General features: G+C 44.4%; 1 protein-coding gene across 4 annotated transcripts in view; it reads left to right on the forward strand.

Annotated features, from left to right (window-relative positions):
* DSP (desmoplakin) overlaps positions 1 to 16,626 on the forward strand; it is a 52,665-nt gene that overhangs the window by 12,286 nt on the left and 23,753 nt on the right. For all 4 annotated transcript variants that reach the window (XM_053248485.1, XM_053248486.1, XM_053248483.1 and 1 more), the window contains exons 2-11: positions 1,807 to 1,909; positions 3,473 to 3,621; positions 4,408 to 4,579; positions 8,406 to 8,534; positions 9,691 to 9,741; positions 11,021 to 11,182; positions 12,107 to 12,211; positions 13,892 to 13,987; positions 14,546 to 14,671; positions 15,423 to 15,575. In XM_053248485.1, the coding sequence (XP_053104460.1) occupies positions 1,807 to 1,909; positions 3,473 to 3,621; positions 4,408 to 4,579; positions 8,406 to 8,534; positions 9,691 to 9,741; positions 11,021 to 11,182; positions 12,107 to 12,211; positions 13,892 to 13,987; positions 14,546 to 14,671; positions 15,423 to 15,575 (1,246 nt within the window). The remainder of the gene's footprint in view (positions 1 to 1,806; positions 1,910 to 3,472; positions 3,622 to 4,407; positions 4,580 to 8,405; positions 8,535 to 9,690; positions 9,742 to 11,020; positions 11,183 to 12,106; positions 12,212 to 13,891; positions 13,988 to 14,545; positions 14,672 to 15,422; positions 15,576 to 16,626) is intronic.

The following is a 16,626-nucleotide window of genomic DNA, read 5'->3' on the forward strand; positions in this document are numbered from 1 at the left end:
AGGCCAGAATAGGCAACCTTGACTCTCCAACTGTTGTTGACTACCATCACTCCCTGCCACAATACATACTTCAACATTACCTGAAGAGCCAAGGTTGCCCACCTCTGATTTAGGCCGTTGGGCCATTATTACATTAAGATTTGGTTGGCAGTACCTCACCAAGATATAATATCTTTGAATCTGTGATGATATCTCATTTTGTAGAATGGTATAGAAAACTTGATCCAGAATTACTTATCTTGTTCAATTCAATTCCTTTTTTATGATCACAGACCAGCACAGTTTACAAACAGAAGTCCAACGAAAAACCTACATAGCCCACAGATTTATGATACACTGGTTAAGTACATACTTAAGCATACAGATCAGTTAACAATGATTCTTAATGAACTCCTGGTGGATTTTACTGACTATCAAACATAACTTGGCCACATTATAAGATCTCAGGTCATTCTGGTCATTTAAAAAATAATCAAGATAAAAAGAATCTGTACAACCTGGAAGGCAACTAATAAAAGGGGTTATATGTTTACGATGTATACCTTGGTAAAATTGACAATAAAGGAGCAAGTGAGCCATTGTTTTGATATCTCCCAATTTGCAGAGAAAGGTACGTTCTTTGTAGGGGATTTTTTGATATCTCTCTTCCAGGACTGCTGACTGCAAGGCATTGCATCATGCCTGTGTCAAAGCTCTGTGGTATTTTGGCACAATTATCTGGTTTAGGTATCTGGCAGGGTTGAAACTCAGAACTTAGTTGCCCAAATGGACACCAACAAGAATTGAGCCCTGATCAATTTGACGCTCCATATCACATATTCTTTTTCTGAGTTTGATCCTGGCATTTTCCTACCCTAGAGTTATTACTGCAAAAGGGGAGAAACCATAATGATGCAGCCCTTCATCCAGCTCTCTTTTCCACCTGGAATTCCTTATCTCGTCAAACCTCCAGGATCAGGCTTATACTTAATATGAGATACAGGCATCAGATTTGTGAGACCTTGGACAGAACCTTGAATAATTATTGTTAAATCAGTGACAATTATGCTTTACAGCAGGGCTGCTCAACTTTGGCCCTCCAGCTGTTTTTGGACTACAATTCCCATAATTTCCAGACATAGTGGCTAATATCCAGGGATTATGGGAGTTGTAGGCCAACATCTGGAGGAGGGCCAAAGTTGAGCAGCCCTGCTTTACAGGGTAATGTATGTAAAAGACAGAAGTTCCTGGCCCAAGGTGGGCATGGTTTAAACCTAGCCATGCATGAGATGGGGATGGGGATTAATAAAGGTGGGTGAGGAAAGGGTTGATCCAAGAAGAGGTGGATTTTGAGGAAGGGGCTGAAGGAGGAGAGACAGGTAGTACCATGTAGGTTTTTGGGGAGGGAATTCCAGAACCATGAGGCAACAAGGGATAATGGGCAGAGCCTTTTATACTTGAGTAGTTGCCTGTACTCGTACCTCCAGTGTGTTTCCCAGCTAATGTTTGTTTTAGACAAAGAACCTTTTCTTTCGTATACCATTCATCTTTGTGTTTGATCCACTGGTGGAGTCATCACAAGCCAGTATGTTTTGCTTACAGCATGTTCCCACAGTGGTTTTTATGAGGCTGCAGACTCAGCATTATAACCCCACTGTATGACAAAAAAGGAGGGGCAGGTATATTGTAGATGCCTGTGAAACCACATTGATTACAACATTTTGGTTTTAATAAGGTGTGCTGCTTTCCTTTAGAAAATGCATTTGAAAACCATGATTAATTACAGCTGTGTGATAGATGATCTCTGTTTCTCTCTCTTCCCTTCAGTCAAAATGGAACCGGTACAATGTCCAGGCGTCAGAATACAATTCAGGAACTTCTGCAAAATTGTTCAGATTGCCTCATGCGTGCGGAACTCATCGTGCAACCTGTAAGTCTAATGAAACTTCCTTTGCTGCAGAAAAATGTCCCTTGTCAGTTCAATTTATTTTCTTGAGATTCACTAGCATTCTGGATTTTAGGACTAGTACTGTCATTGATTTGGTTGAATTGAAGTGGTGAACAAGAGGAAAAGTAGGAATTTAGAATGAGATAACAGGCAAACGTTCCCAAGAAGTTATCCTGTGGAAGCCTCATGGAAATGAACATAAGAACAGCCCTGCTGGATCAGGCCCAAGGCCTATCTAATCCAGCATCCTGTTTCACACAGTGGCCCACCAGATGCCTCTGAGAAGCCCACAGGCAAGAGGTGAGGGCATGTCCTCTCTCTTGCTGTTGCTCCTCTGCATCTTGCCTCTGAGGCTGGAGGTGGCCTATAGTCACCAGACTAGTAGCTATTGGTAGACATGTCTTCTGTGAATTTGTCCAAGCCCCTTTTTAAAGCCATCCAAGCTAATGGATACTAGCTCCACCACATCCCATGGCATGGATGATTAATTTGATAGACTAATTATGCGCTGTGTGAAAAAGTACTTCCTTTTGTTGGTCCTAAATTTTGCGGCCTTCAGTTTCATAGGATGACCCCTGGTTCTAGTGTTTTGAGAGAGGGAGAAAAAATCCTCTCTATCCACTCTCTTTACTCCATGCATAACTGTATACATCTCTATCATGTCTCCCCATAGTTGCTTCTTTTCCAAATGAAAAAGCCCCATAGGCTGTGGCCTTGCTACATAAGGAAGGTGCTCCAGGCCCCTGATCATCTTGGATGCCCGCTTCTGCACCTTTGCCAATTTTAGATGAACGGGAGTTTCACATTTCAATAAAGTTTGCATAGGAGAACTTCCCAGGGAATTGTACCCCAAAGCTCCTTCATTAGAACACATCTCTCACAGCCACAATAAATGTTAATGCAGAGAGAGGGGGGGGGCCTCAGTGCATTACTGACAACAACTTTTAAAAAGCGAAGTACAGAACATTGTACTTGCATCTATAGGTGTACTGTGCCATGTTTGTTGGTTGATAGTACTCTTCTCTCTAAGGCGCACACATGCGCGCACATACCTCCAGGCCCCCGTGCAGCAGTTTCTGGTGGGCACGCAATCTCTGCTGCACCCGCCACTGCCGCCCAACTGCCTGGCACCCCGTTTCCCCCTCTCCCTGGCCAGGTTGCCATCTCCCCTGCTCCCTCCCCCCCCCCACACTGCCGGCCAGGTCTCCTCCAGTTCCAGTTGCAGATCTCATGAGACTTTTGTCGAGATCTGCAGACAAGGCCAGAGAAAGGAGGAGGATGGGAGGTGGCGGCAGCTCCCCCCAGCAGCCACCCCCGGCAGCCCAGAGAGACTGGCAGAATGTCGAGTGCCACCATAGTAGGCGGCGGAGGGGGGGGGGGAATAAAAAAATCAATTCTTTCCCTGTGTGTGTATGTATGTGTGTGTGTTTATGTGCGCACGCTGCTTTTGTTCTAACGTCATGCTTTTTTGCTAAATAACCCACACTTTTTCCCCAGCTGTCATGGACTAAATATGAGTACTTGTGATTATTTCTTCTTATTTAGGAACTGAAGTATGGGGATGGCATCCAGATTAGCAGGAACAGGGAACTGGAGGATTGCTTTGCACAGGCAAACGAACAAATAGACATCCTCGATGGACTGATCCGAGAGATGAGGCAAATGGGGCAGCCATGTGATCTGTACCAGAAAAGGTATGGCTACTTGTACTTGTATCCCAGGCTCCTTCCAGAGAACTCGAACTGGAGTGTGTGTGTGTGTGGGGGGGGGTACCTAGGTAAACTGCCACCCAGGTACTGATAGGCCTGGCACTGCATCCCAAAGTAGATCTCCATGAGTGATATGAGGAGTTCTGTGTAAGCTAGGCTGTCACAGAGGCAAATGCTCTTCATTAGGCCTGCCAAGCTAACAAATGGCAGATCATTCAAATCTCAATCATGCCAGCATCAGTGCTTCAGTAAGTGAGGAAGACATGTTTTATGTCTATATGCCTTAGATTCTGAAATCCGACAACTTGTATTGCTCCATCCAGTCCTATTGGTGAAGCCAGGAATGTGACTAAAATGTACTTATTACTTTGGAAATTTCCTTGAAAATGTCAGTGGAGTTCTTTACTGGATCAGGAAAGAAGAACTTGCTTTACTTTATTAGGAATAGGCAATGTGCCGCTCTCTAGATGTTGCTGAACTACAACTCCCATTACCCTCAGCTACAATTGTATTACATCCGGGGCTGATGGGAGTTGTAGTTCAGCAACTTCTGGAGAGCCGCACATTGCCTCCCCTTGATCTAGTACATTATCCCCTTATTTGATGATCACCATTACTGGATGCTAAAGAACAAATTCACAGTGTGGGACAATAATAAAGTCCCTTATTCCCTATTTTTCACCACAAGCCAGCTACAGCCTAGGATGGCTTGGAGGCCCAAATCATATCCCCTTTATTTACTCTAACCATTCATAATCGGTTGCCTTTCAGGCTGCTTCAGCTTCAGGAGCAGATGCGTGCACTCTACAAAGCTATCAGTGTGCCCCGTGTCCGTAGGGCCAGTTCTAAGGGTGGTGGATATTCGTCCCAGAGTGGATCAGGGTGGGATGAATACACCAGACGAGTCACCACTGAATGTTTGAACTGGATGAGGCAACAGAAGGTAAGCCTTTGTGAATATCAAAATAGGTTGTTCAGTCCCAGGGTTGTATTATCTCTCATCTTGTTCAGTAGGTTTTTTGGGGAGAAAATTACAATCCTCCCGCAATTTGGCGAGTTCTTCTGCCTGCTGCTTGCTTTGTGGAGATTACTCTTCAGCTTCAAAATAGCATAAGGTGGCAGGAGAAGACAAGGAAGCCTCCTAGCAGGCATCTTTGGGTCATTCTCTGGTCTGAAACTGTTGTGGATGCACCTATTGCAAGCTTTGAGTTTCCATTTAAGCATAGCAAAGGTTAACTGCTCTTGCCATTCTATGAGGCTATTCTCATGACCTCCGAAAACCGGGCTGGGGAGCCCAGCCCAGTGTTTGGAGGTCGTGTGCTGTAACGGGAGCTGTGTGGCTCCCAGCAGCAAACCTCCTTAACTGCCCCCACCCTTAAACGAGGTTAGCAGAGCGAGCGTTCCGCTAAACCCAGTTCATGATTGCGAGTCGCCACAGCGCGGCTCCGTGTTGCGGAGGAGACCCCCGACCGGGAGGCTCCTACAAGCCTCTCGGCCTCAGCGCTCTCTCCAGAATGTCCCCCGCACTTGCGCGGGGCATCCTGGGACTCCCGGGGGCTGGGCAGCCCCCAATCCCCACCACCCCTACCGGCTCCATATCGGAGCCGGCAGTCGTGTGGGCGGCCGATCCGGCCACCCAGGGCGAGCTCCCTGCTCGTCTGTGGGGAGAATGGGCTAAGCCTACTCTCCCCACAGAGCCTGGTTAGGCTGTACACACAGATTGTGTGTAGAGCCTCAATGTCTGATAGGGACACTGTAGGGGAAGAGAAGGTGATCCAGACCCCCCCCCCCAAATAGTTGTATCTAATTAGATATGGCTATATTTTAATTAAGGGTGTGCACGAACCACAGATTGGGCACTGGTTTGGTGCTGAACCAGTTTGGATCATGTGTGTCCTGCGGGGGGGGGGGTGGTACTTGTTGCGAATGCCACCACAGCAGGAAGCTGCATGGGGCAGCGGAGAGCAGGTAAAGACCTGCTCTCTTCTTTCTTAAAGCTCCCACTCCCCTCACCATGGTGCCAAACCCCGGATCATGGACACCCTGAATTTTAATCTCTTTTTGCCTTTGCTGGTATCATGCATATTTTACATGGTGTTGAATTTTTAATTGTTTATGTTAGCCTGACAACATTCATAGGGTTGCCTACATCAGTGTTTTGCATGTCAAGCATATGACGGTTGATGTGCAGCGAATCTCCCTATGATGATCTTTTTGTCCTTTCTTTTATTTCTGGTGGCATGAAATAGAATATGTATTTCCAGTTCAAAAGAGCATTCAAATGCGGATTCACTTAATCCATTTTTAGAGGGGTCTGTTGCTTTTAATTCTTCCATTGTTACTTGTTCTTCAAAATGCACCCCACATGTGGTTGTGCAAACCCATCATAAGACAAATATAGGAAAGTACAGTGTGTGTTGCATTTGCCTCATAGCCTGGCATGCACACACATGCAAATAAGGCTAGGGATGTAGTCATAGAGGAGCTTAAAGACGCCTTAACAATCTTCCTTACCTCCTTATGAGTGACTGTGCCTATGTTGAGGACAGTGACATTAAGCTAAGAAGCACAGGCTGCAGCCCTCTGCACTTATATTCGGCAGTAAGTGCCACTGAATTCAGCAGAAATGACTTTGGTTAAGCATATACAGGGTCAGGCTGAAAACCCACTAACTGCAAGAGCAGGTCTGCAGTGGAATATGCCACGTAAAGAGATTACACAGTCTCCTCCTGGCTTCCTTAGAGATTTGAAAGAAAAGTTGTGGTAATCTTTTAGATGTGGGATTTCAAGTCTCCGAGCAGAGGTTCTGACTCCGTGATCTGCCTGATTTTGTGATTGTGTATTTTCTATACTTTTTTTTGGTGATTTTTTCCATATTAGAATTGTAATTCTAGTGGCAAGATCATTCTACCATCTATTCCGCAAGATGGCACGTATTCCAGCTGCAGGAGAAGCAGTTTGGGAAATCCTGTAGTTTTAAAACTGTGCCACATTCCAGCTATGGTCAGATTCCTGCTAGCACAAATAATACATACTGTCACTGGAATACAAAGCCGCATATATATGAATCTAGGTGGGATGGAGACAACAGGCAAGCCACACTGTAGCTGCACCCTGTGCAGGAGCAACAGGGGGAATGGGAGAGCCCTTTTAAGGCCATTGACTTGGTGGGTGGCACATCAGCCATAAATGGGCCTCCCTATTTGATTTGTTCACCCAGTTGCCTTCAACATTCCTGCGGTTAGTTTGTCCTTCTCTAGCTTTGTATTCTGTCTGCACCTCTTACTATAGCTACAAAGCTAAGTTACAGCATGACAAAGCATTGCTTTCTCTTGTAAGGCGAGACATGGGAAATCCCTCCCACTAGCTTCTGTTTTCTTGCCAGTGTTATGTTTTCCTTCCTTGTCAGTATACAGATAGGAGAAGCGTAGGCTACACACCTGGATTTGATTTCTCTGGTGGGAGCTGGGAGCTGGAATTGGGCCACTCTTTGTCCTCATACATTTATCAATTTATCAGTGTCCCTCCCACCCACCCCTTTTTTTGCTGCCTTGCCGCACTACAAGTGGAAAGGAGGAAGGTGAAAGTCCTGTGTAGCTTTTAGATGGCCGACAGCCTAAAATGGCTTCACTAGCTGGAGCTGTTCCAGCTTTGCTTAAGCACAGGTGTGGCTCAGGGTGGTGTTTGATACAGCGTTATTGCCGTGCTGAGTCAGTAAGGCATTGTCTTGTAAAGCCTGCTGCCCGATTCTGAAAAGGGAGATCTTGCATTAGCCTGCTGGGCAAAGTGTGATTCTCAGACCTGGAAGACACCTGAGCTCAAAAATCCCAACTCAGCTCTGGAACTTATTGGGGGGCCTTGAGTAAGAAATGAGCTTGCTCATGGAGTCTCAGTTCTCCATCTGTAAAATGAGGATATGAAAAGGGCTGGCACGAGAGAGTGAAATAAAGATGATAATAATGTGTCTTGTACATTTAAAATGTTATGGAATGTTCATGTTATTATTATTTTCAATAATGAAGTAATTATAGAATCCAAGGGAAAGAGTTGTGGTACGCAAGGACAAGGCAGTGGAGTGAAATCAGGAATATTAATAGTTAAGTGAAAGAGATATGTATAAAGAGGCAAGTGCAGACCGCTTTTCAGTGCTCTTGCTGCTGGCTGTTTGTTAGCCCCGCCTCTCCTGCAGGACTGGAATAAAAGTAACTAAAGCGCCATTCAAAAGCTGGCCTGGATTAAGGAATGGATTAACCTGTGGCAAAAGGCGGTTCGGTGGAAATTGACCAGCCCTGCAAAGATGACACAATAGTCTGTCTCTCAGGCTCTCCCACTAATTGTTTTATTTCACAAATTTAATCAGCATTAAGGGTTCTCATTTGTCTGAAGCAACTTGGGTGAGGCCCTTTGAAGTCGCTTGGGAGGTTCCTGTGCTTGTCTGCTGCACTGATTCACCCAAGGCAGCCTTGTCCCATGAAGTGTCGTCCCCCGTCCCCCCCCCCCGCCTTGTGTAGCAAAAGGGTCCCTGGGGAAGGCTGTGGCTTCAGACCACTCCTCTGGTCTCTGCTGCTTTACTGTGAAGCTGAAATGTTTGGATGCTCCTACTTAGGGATTGCCAACGGGCAGCCAGCAGGCCAAGCCCGACTGGTGAAGCAGCTCTCAGATGTGCTTCCCTTTTCTGCATCTTATTTTCATGTTGCTTGACATATGGGCATCATAATCCACACACGATAGGACTCATTCTTCCTCTCTCTCATTTCTCTTCATTTCAGGCTGAAATGGAGTTAGTAAAATGGGGGTTTGATGCGGCTGCAATAGAACAACAAATTGCTGACCACAGGAGATTTCACAACTCCATTGGAGACTATCGCTGGCACTTGGACAAAGTCAAAACTGACCTGGTAAGATGTTAATCCTCCCTCCCTGATTTTGACACCACTGCCTATTTAAACTGTTACCTGCTACCCGGTGGGCTTACTGCTGGTTAAGCATTTGGAATTTCTGGTGGGGGGAGGGGCTCTGCTGTGGCACCCCATAGCCTTGCTTATAACAAAATACCAATGCAAAAAGTCATATACCTTCTTCCTACTACTTTATGTGATTGCAAGCAGTGTCCAGTTGGAGACAAATGGCAAGGAGATCGGTGGCCAGCATTAGACATTCTGGTACCCTGTCAAAATCTTTTAAACATTTATACCCATTCACTGCTATACATTTTCTGTCCCACTTCTCCTTCAGTGTACATTGGACTCTGTCACTTCCTCTGCCTATCAGGTCCACTTAATGCCTTCTGTGTTAAAAGAGCAACTGAGCAAAGAGGCACCTTTTTAACATGGTGGTTCTCTTTATTGAGCAGGTGGAGAGCAACTGGCCCTCTCCATCCCCAGCACAGCACCCCTCCAGTGGCTGTTGCTGGTGTATGTATCTGGATAGTGAATTCCACGACAGTCATACAGTATGGGTTCTGTGCCTGCGCAGATCATCTTTGGGTAGATTGTGAGCCCTTTGGGGACAGGGAGCCATTTTATTTATTTATTTATTTATTTATTTATTTATTTATTTATTTAAATGTAAACTGCTTTCGGGAACTTTTGTTGAAAAGCGATTATATAAATATTTGTTGTCGTCATCGTTGAGGCTGTAGCTCAGTGGTAGAGAACCTGCGTTGCATGCAGGAGGTCCCAGGTTCAGTCTCAAGGTAAGGCTGGGAAAACCCATGTCAGGAACCCTGCAGAAGCCACTGCTGTCAGTGCAGGCTGACTTGCGAGTAGGCAAGTTAGTATGTTCATCTGTTCACAAGGCCTCCTTCTAGTCTCTTAGTTGCCAGGACTCTCCTGCCCCTGCGATCCTTGGGTTATGACACTGCTTATGTCCTTGAATGATGACTGTAATAGCTGTTGTGCTCCAAAAAGGTTTTTCCAATGCCCCAAATCCTGCTGTCCTAATTTTGTTTGTTTCTGTAGACATGCCATGTGTAAAACAATTCATCATAGTCTCTGTCTTCATCTTCTTTTTCTATGCTAGTCACATGAAATCTTTGTTCTTTTTTGTCCTCAGCGTGAGAAGGCTGCTGTTCATCAGCTAGAGGAGGAGTATGAATACCTGTTGGTAAGCCACAGAGCAATGCAATTTTCAAAGACTTTGTGATGTGTGATTTGCCTGCTTGGCTGTGGAACACCCAGCACTGAGTCAGAGTCAAGGACACATGTAGATCCAGCAGATGATGATGAGTGCCTATTTTCCACATCTATGTTTACTCCTCATAGTATGTGAAGAGTTATCACTCTTCATAATCCTTGAAGCCAAGTTCAAAGTAGGGTTTGACACTTGGCTAAAGCTGCCAGACTGAGTACAGTACAGGTATACCCCGTTACTCATGGTAGTTCTGTTTCTCGCCTACAATCATGAGTAACAAAACTGTGAGTAACAAGTCATTGTGCCTATAGGGATGCCAGGGGGGGTTAGGTTCCTGCATGGAGGGGGGAATGATTTAAAAAGTTTTTTAAAAAAAATTACGAATAGTGAGTATTGTGCAATGCTCTGCAGGTGTCCATGTGCCCCACAATGACTCCCACCCCAGCCAAACAATGGGAGCATCTTCATTTGCTGAAATGATCCCATCTGTGCTAAACCTCTTCCTGTGCTAAACCTACTCCCTGGTCTTCTTTCTCAGCTGCAACAACCACAGTACTTGTAACCATATTTGCTTCTGTTTCTCATTTGTTACCATTTTCTCTTCCATTCCTCCTCTCTTTCACTACATTCTCAACTGTCATTATTTAGGTTGTGAGCTGTTTGGACAGGGACCTAGCCATTTTTACTTTAAAGCACTTTAAAGCACTTTGGGTTAGGTCAAAACCTCCGAGGGCAGTTATGTGACTGTTCACTGTAACCCACATGGTCTCCCTCTTTTGAAAAACAAGGTTCTAGTCCTTAACAACTGTCAAGATGTGTCTGAAAAATGTGTGGGCAGTACTGGGTGAAATCTCAGAAGCTGAAAAGGGAATGTTGCTTTCAGTGCCCTGCATAGCAACCTGTCCTTCGATGAGACTTGAAAAACTGGAATAAATTACGCAAAACCAATAGTTTTGGTTCTTTTTGAAAGTCATAGTGTGGAATTTGGTTTAAAAGTTCATGAACACTTCTTTAAAAATAGTATATCTGCAGCCTTACTGTGGCCACAATGCATGAACTGTTGAAGCTAGTTGATGTCCAGAACGGTTTATTGACTTTGTGCCATTTCTTCCAAGTCTTTGTGCTGTTACTTGACTTTGTGCCATGTGTGACTTTGACTGTTTCTTCCCTTGGTACCACTCTTTGGGTTTACAGTTTACACCATGTTTTAATCTTTAAATTACCAGCTACATTATGTTATCTCACTTTGTAGAGATTCTCCTTTGAAAGAATGGACCAGCAGCGCCAGCTGCAGAACATCATCCAAGCAACTAGCAGGGAAATCATGTGGATCAATGACTGTGAGGAGGAAGAGCTTCTCTATGACTGGAGTGACCGAAACACCGATATTGCCAGAAAACAGGAGGCCTTCTCTGTAAGTTAGCCTAACCAAAAATTATGTTTCCAAACTGCTTTTAAAAAAATGCTAATGATGGAGTTGTATGACTATAAGAGGTACCCTGGAACCCCAATAAAATGTATCTGCTCTCTGACTGTGGCACATTGTAGTATGGACTGCATGGTTTGTGTTGGGGGAGAATGGACTTTGTAGCTGGAGAATGGAATAAATCGTCTTTTGGGTGCTTGATCCATCAAGGCCATTCTTACAGTCATAAAAGCACAGTGTAAGTTCAGAGGCCTTGTAGAACTAAATATCCTATGACATAGCATTTTAGATTGATTTCACTGGCTGACATCCAGACTAATGTTGCATGTGCTGAAAATATTTCAGGGGATAGGCTGACTTTTGCTGATCTTCTCTTCCCTCTGTAGTCACGGTGACCTCCAAAAGTATGTCCCTCAGGCAAGGGCACTGCGACATTGGCAGTGGTGCTGGGATGAAATCTGAGGCGTCCCTGCCGCCACCTTTGCTGGGCTGTGCCCACACGCTCTAATGATGTCACTGTGTCTGTGTGAGCACTCTGAGAACAGATGCTGATGTGATGGCATCATTAGAGTGCACCATCACTGCTCAGCAAAGAGAGGCCGGCTGGCGGCTGGGGTGACAGGTGGGAGGCCGGGACCCCTAAGGCAGGCGGTGGCCAGGAGCTGTCGTTAGACAGGGGTGAGTGGGGGCTATGAAGACAGGCAGTGGTGGGTGGCCTTGTGCCCATCCCAGTGAATGCCCAGAGCAGGGTGAATGGGCAGGAGGGTTCACAGGCGCTTCCCCAGGTATTGGCAGCCTGTGTGCAGCGGCACCACCTGCCCATATTATAGTGGTGATAGGACCCTTTCTGCATTGATCTTATCTTTTGCCTTTTAAGGTTGTGTTTAATGCTGGGTCCTTGTTTGTTTACAGAAACGCATGAGCCAGCTGGAAGTTAAGGAAAAAGAGCTCAATAAGCTTAAGCAAGAATGTGACCAACTGGTACTTAACCAACACCCTGCTTCAGACAAAATAGAGGTGTGTCTTAAACTTCCATAATCCCTATCTGATGCTATTTTTCAAGGTGACAAAGGTTCCACAAATGAAAGGAGGATGACTGAAACTAAAAACTGAACCTTGAACTCTACTGCCAGGCAAATGTGCTACCTGGTACTGATCAGAAAATAGGCTTCTAAAATGTAAGGTGACACATGTAAAGATCCTGCTGCTACTAAGTCATGGGAGCCTTCTTCAAGGCTAAGCATTGGCTGCTGTGGCCGAGTGCCTCAAAAGACGACTGGTTGCTTTAGTGGTATGGTCACATTATGGCAAACAGCTCTTGTAAGTGTCCCCATTTCTGGTAGCCTTTAAAAGAGCTCAGGACTCATTTATTTAATCCAGCCTTTGACCAGCTGTAGGTTGGTTTTATTGTTGTTCTAAACCAGGGCTGCTCAACTTCGGCCCTCCTGCAGATGTTGGCCTACAGTTCCCATAATCCCAGGCTATTGGCCACTGTGGCTGGGGATTATGGGAGTTGTAGTTCAAAAACAGCTGGGGGACCTAAGTTGAGCAGACCTGTTCTAAACTATTTTTAATTGTGTTAGTCACTTGATTTTTAACTGTGGTTTAATTGATTTGTTTTTGTAAACTGCCACGAGACATTTGTGTTTGGTGGTACAAAAATGATAAAAACAATAGGATGTTTTTTTGAGGTTCGGATATGTACGAGCCTCAGTGCAGCCACAGGTTCGATTATGAACTGGTTCGTGGTTCTGCGAATCGGTTTTGCCGAACCATAAACGGGTCTGGTGGTTCAAGGGTGGTGTGTGTGTGTGTGCGCGAGCAGCACCTTTAAAAATGAGTAGAGAGTAGAGAGAAGATCCTTACCTGTGTGCTGCTGCTCCATGCAGCTTCCTGCTGCTGCAGCGCTCCCTCCCAAAAGCCTGCGTGTGACAGCGACAGACATGCAGCACCATGCAAATGGCTTCCATGCATGCACAGAGGCCATGTGCATGCCAACGCTGTGCACTGGCTGTTGGAGCACCACAGCAGCATGAAGCTGCATGGAGCGGTGGCTTGCAGGTAAGGCTCTGCTCTACTCACTTGTAAATGTGCTGCTTGATGCCTACCCCCACCCCCGCCGGCACCGCCCTCGGACCTCCAAATTAATTAATTCATGGTTTGGCCAAACCTGTTTGCAGAACCATGAACCAGTTCGTATTTGAACCTGTGCAAAAAGTTCTAGACGTGGATGTGTTAGTTTTGATGTAGTTTAGAAATCCCCTTGAATTTGGGATGGAGCATTAAGTCCTCCACACAGGGGCCTAATGGTAGTTTCCCCCTCCTTGGCACTGACCGAAGGATGGTAATCATGAGAGAGAGTTCAGAGTGAGCTGGTGAGATGAGGATTTATTCTCATGTGCCCTGACTGATCTCCCTTGCTGTTCTGCTTCTCTTTCTATAGAGGGAGTGGGGACAAACTATGCCAGGGGAAGGAAGAGACTTCCTATCATTCACCTGCTCTGGTTTTTGCCTCTGCCTCCCTCCATGTTATTTTAGGAAGTTTGGAAGATAAGGAAGGAATTGCTAGCTTGAATAACATTCTGTGAGTCACTACTGACTGACCTCTGAGTTACTGAACTGAGTAAAAGAATTGGCTAAGAGTATCAAGCCATGAGGTCACACTTGAGGGTATATTATGATGTTTATTATGTGTAGGCCTACATGGATACACTGCAAACTCAGTGGAGTTGGATTCTCCAGATCACCAAATGCATTGATGTTCATCTCAAGGAGAATGCCGCATACTTTCAGGTATGTTATTCTGTACTGTAATGACCAGTATTGGAAGTTGCATTCCAATTTAATTCAGCATTTCGACCCTGTATTTGCTCTATATAATTGAAAAAATATATAGTTAACACACATACAATATCTCATATGCCTAATATTTAGAATTGAGGATTGTCAGATTGTGAGTTTTGCTTGCTGTATGAAAGACTTGCTAAATAAGGCATATGGAACTGGATTTGGCTCTTGCAGATTATAGATTGCCTTGAGTTTAGTCTTCATTTATTTTTCATAAAATTTGTATTTTTCGTCTTGAAAATGTATTAATATAAATTTAATTTAGTTTGGCTTATTTTATCTCTTAACATATATGACTTGAGCCCTTTTAAAGAATCTATAATATATCCTGAAATTTCTTGCTGAAGAAGTAATTTTATTTATTTATTTGTTTGTTTGTTTGTTAATTTTGTTACAAAAGGTACGTGTTGCAACTGATTTGGCCACACCTATCTTATAAAGCTATGATGGAGGCCGTCATGTTTATAAAGATGACTGAGGCCATATGTTTTTCTTTATATGTAGTTTTTTGAGGAGGCCCAGTCTACTGAGAACTACTTGAAGAATCTACAGGATCAAATAAGAAAGAAATTCATTTGTGATAAAAACATGTCACTGCAAGTTCTCTTGGAGCAGATCAAAGAATTAGAGGTAGGGTTGCTTGTATTTTGATACAGCAAGCCTTTTTTCAGCATTAATGGTTTTGAGCCCGTAAGGATTGATTCACCCTTGCACTCTGTATCCCATCACTTAGTGCCTTGTATGTGAACTTCTTTCACTGAGATACTGTGTTGAAGGGATATCAGGTGATAGGAAAACTCACTGTAGCTATTTGACACGTGCTGGCTATTGCTTGATAATGCAGTCATGGAATGATGAAAAGGCATGCAGAACGGGGCTTTCTTCACAGGATGGTGGGATGAACAGAGATATTTGAGGGAAATCCAGGTTTCTGAGTCTCTTGTAGCACACTGATGTGATGCAGATAAGCAGCCACCAGCTTAGTCTGTTTCTTTCAGAAAGTGTGTTGTGCTTACTTCACAATACGACACATATTGGTACTATGTAGCATTTTCCATGTTTTTGAAATGTTTTTGAAGGAACTCCAGATTCATTTTAAAAACTCATATTTCCTTATTTGTTGCAAGGAATGCCTGCTCATTGCCTTGAAGGAACACTGATTTTTCAATATTGTGGGAGAAGCTAAACCCAAGATTTAAGCCAGAATCTGTAACGTTCTGTTCCAACACTGGCTGTCACTTACCACTGAAGTCTACTGAGATACTTTCCTTCGGTTTCAAAAGATATTTGCCTTCAGGTGACCAAGAGCAAATGCAGCTCTTATTGGTGAATCAATTCCTTATTTAATTACAATTTTCCATAATGAACTTTACCTTCCTAGAATGAACGAGAAAAAATTCTGGAATACAAGAGGCAGGTGCAGAATTTGGTGAACAAGTCCAAGAAGATAGTGCAGCTGAAGCCACGCAACCCTGACTACCGGAGTAATAAACCTATCATTCTCAAAGCCCTGTGTGACTACAAACAAGATCTGGTAAGAGTCCCCACAATGAATGGTCAGTGCACATGGAAATAGTCAATGATACTTTATGTTCATGGCATCCATATGCCATGGCCATAAAGCGACAGCTAAGCACTAATAATCTGTATTCAGATTTCTACAGTCAAGTTGTAAAGACCCAGGTCACAGTGTATTAAAACACAAGTAAGAGATTCAGCTAAAATCAGCTTGTAAGATGCTTATGTTGGACACATAAGCATCTATCACCCACAAGGCTTAACTGCAACTGCTAAGAGCCTGCCTATGTAAAAGGACTTGAAGTGATTCTAGAGATGCTTAGAGATGAGTTATGTTCAAGCTATCACTTGATATAGCCCTCCTAAGGCCATACCACTTTTGAATGCCAGTGGGGCAATCACATATTTGAATAAAGGATTCTATCCTGTCCTCTTCTCTCTCATGCTATTTTGCTATTTGCAGTAAGGGTTTTTATTTATTTTAAAAAAACAGACAATAATAAAACCTGTAATAGTGATCCTGCATTCTGTGGTGGTGGTGTCCAGGTGGTACAGACCAGGAAGGTCTGTACCATGTCATAGTTGAATGTGTAGTCAGAGGTGCACCTAGGTAATTTTGGAGCCTGGACCTAAAGGCCTTTGGAGGTCCGCCTCCCCTGCAAATTAAGCATCATCATGTTCGGCCAGATGACCACACCACCTGGGACAGACTAAAGAGGATTTGGGGGGCCCCAGGGGCTGTGGAGGTCCTGGACTTCAGCCCAGAAGTCCAAGGGTAACAGCGCTTCTGTGTGTAGTTCATGGATTACTGAGGAGTGTCCATGGGTAAAGAGGTCTACATTTGTGGGGCAGCCTTGATGTCCATCCACCTTGCTCTCTGGACTTTGCACATGTATGGTGTTGCTATTAGGTCACTCTTAATCGTTAGGCCCAAGCCATGCAAGGTTTGAAAGGTCAAAAATAACATTGTGGACTGGAAGACTAGAGCAGTGCAGTTCTTAATATAACACAATGACAAACCTGTCAACTGGGAAACCACCATGTTCTGCATCAGTTGTATATTTGTA

Source organism: Hemicordylus capensis, chromosome 4, assembly GCF_027244095.1.
Source record: "Hemicordylus capensis ecotype Gifberg chromosome 4, rHemCap1.1.pri, whole genome shotgun sequence".
NCBI classification, from domain to species: Eukaryota; Metazoa; Chordata; class Lepidosauria; order Squamata; family Cordylidae; genus Hemicordylus; species Hemicordylus capensis.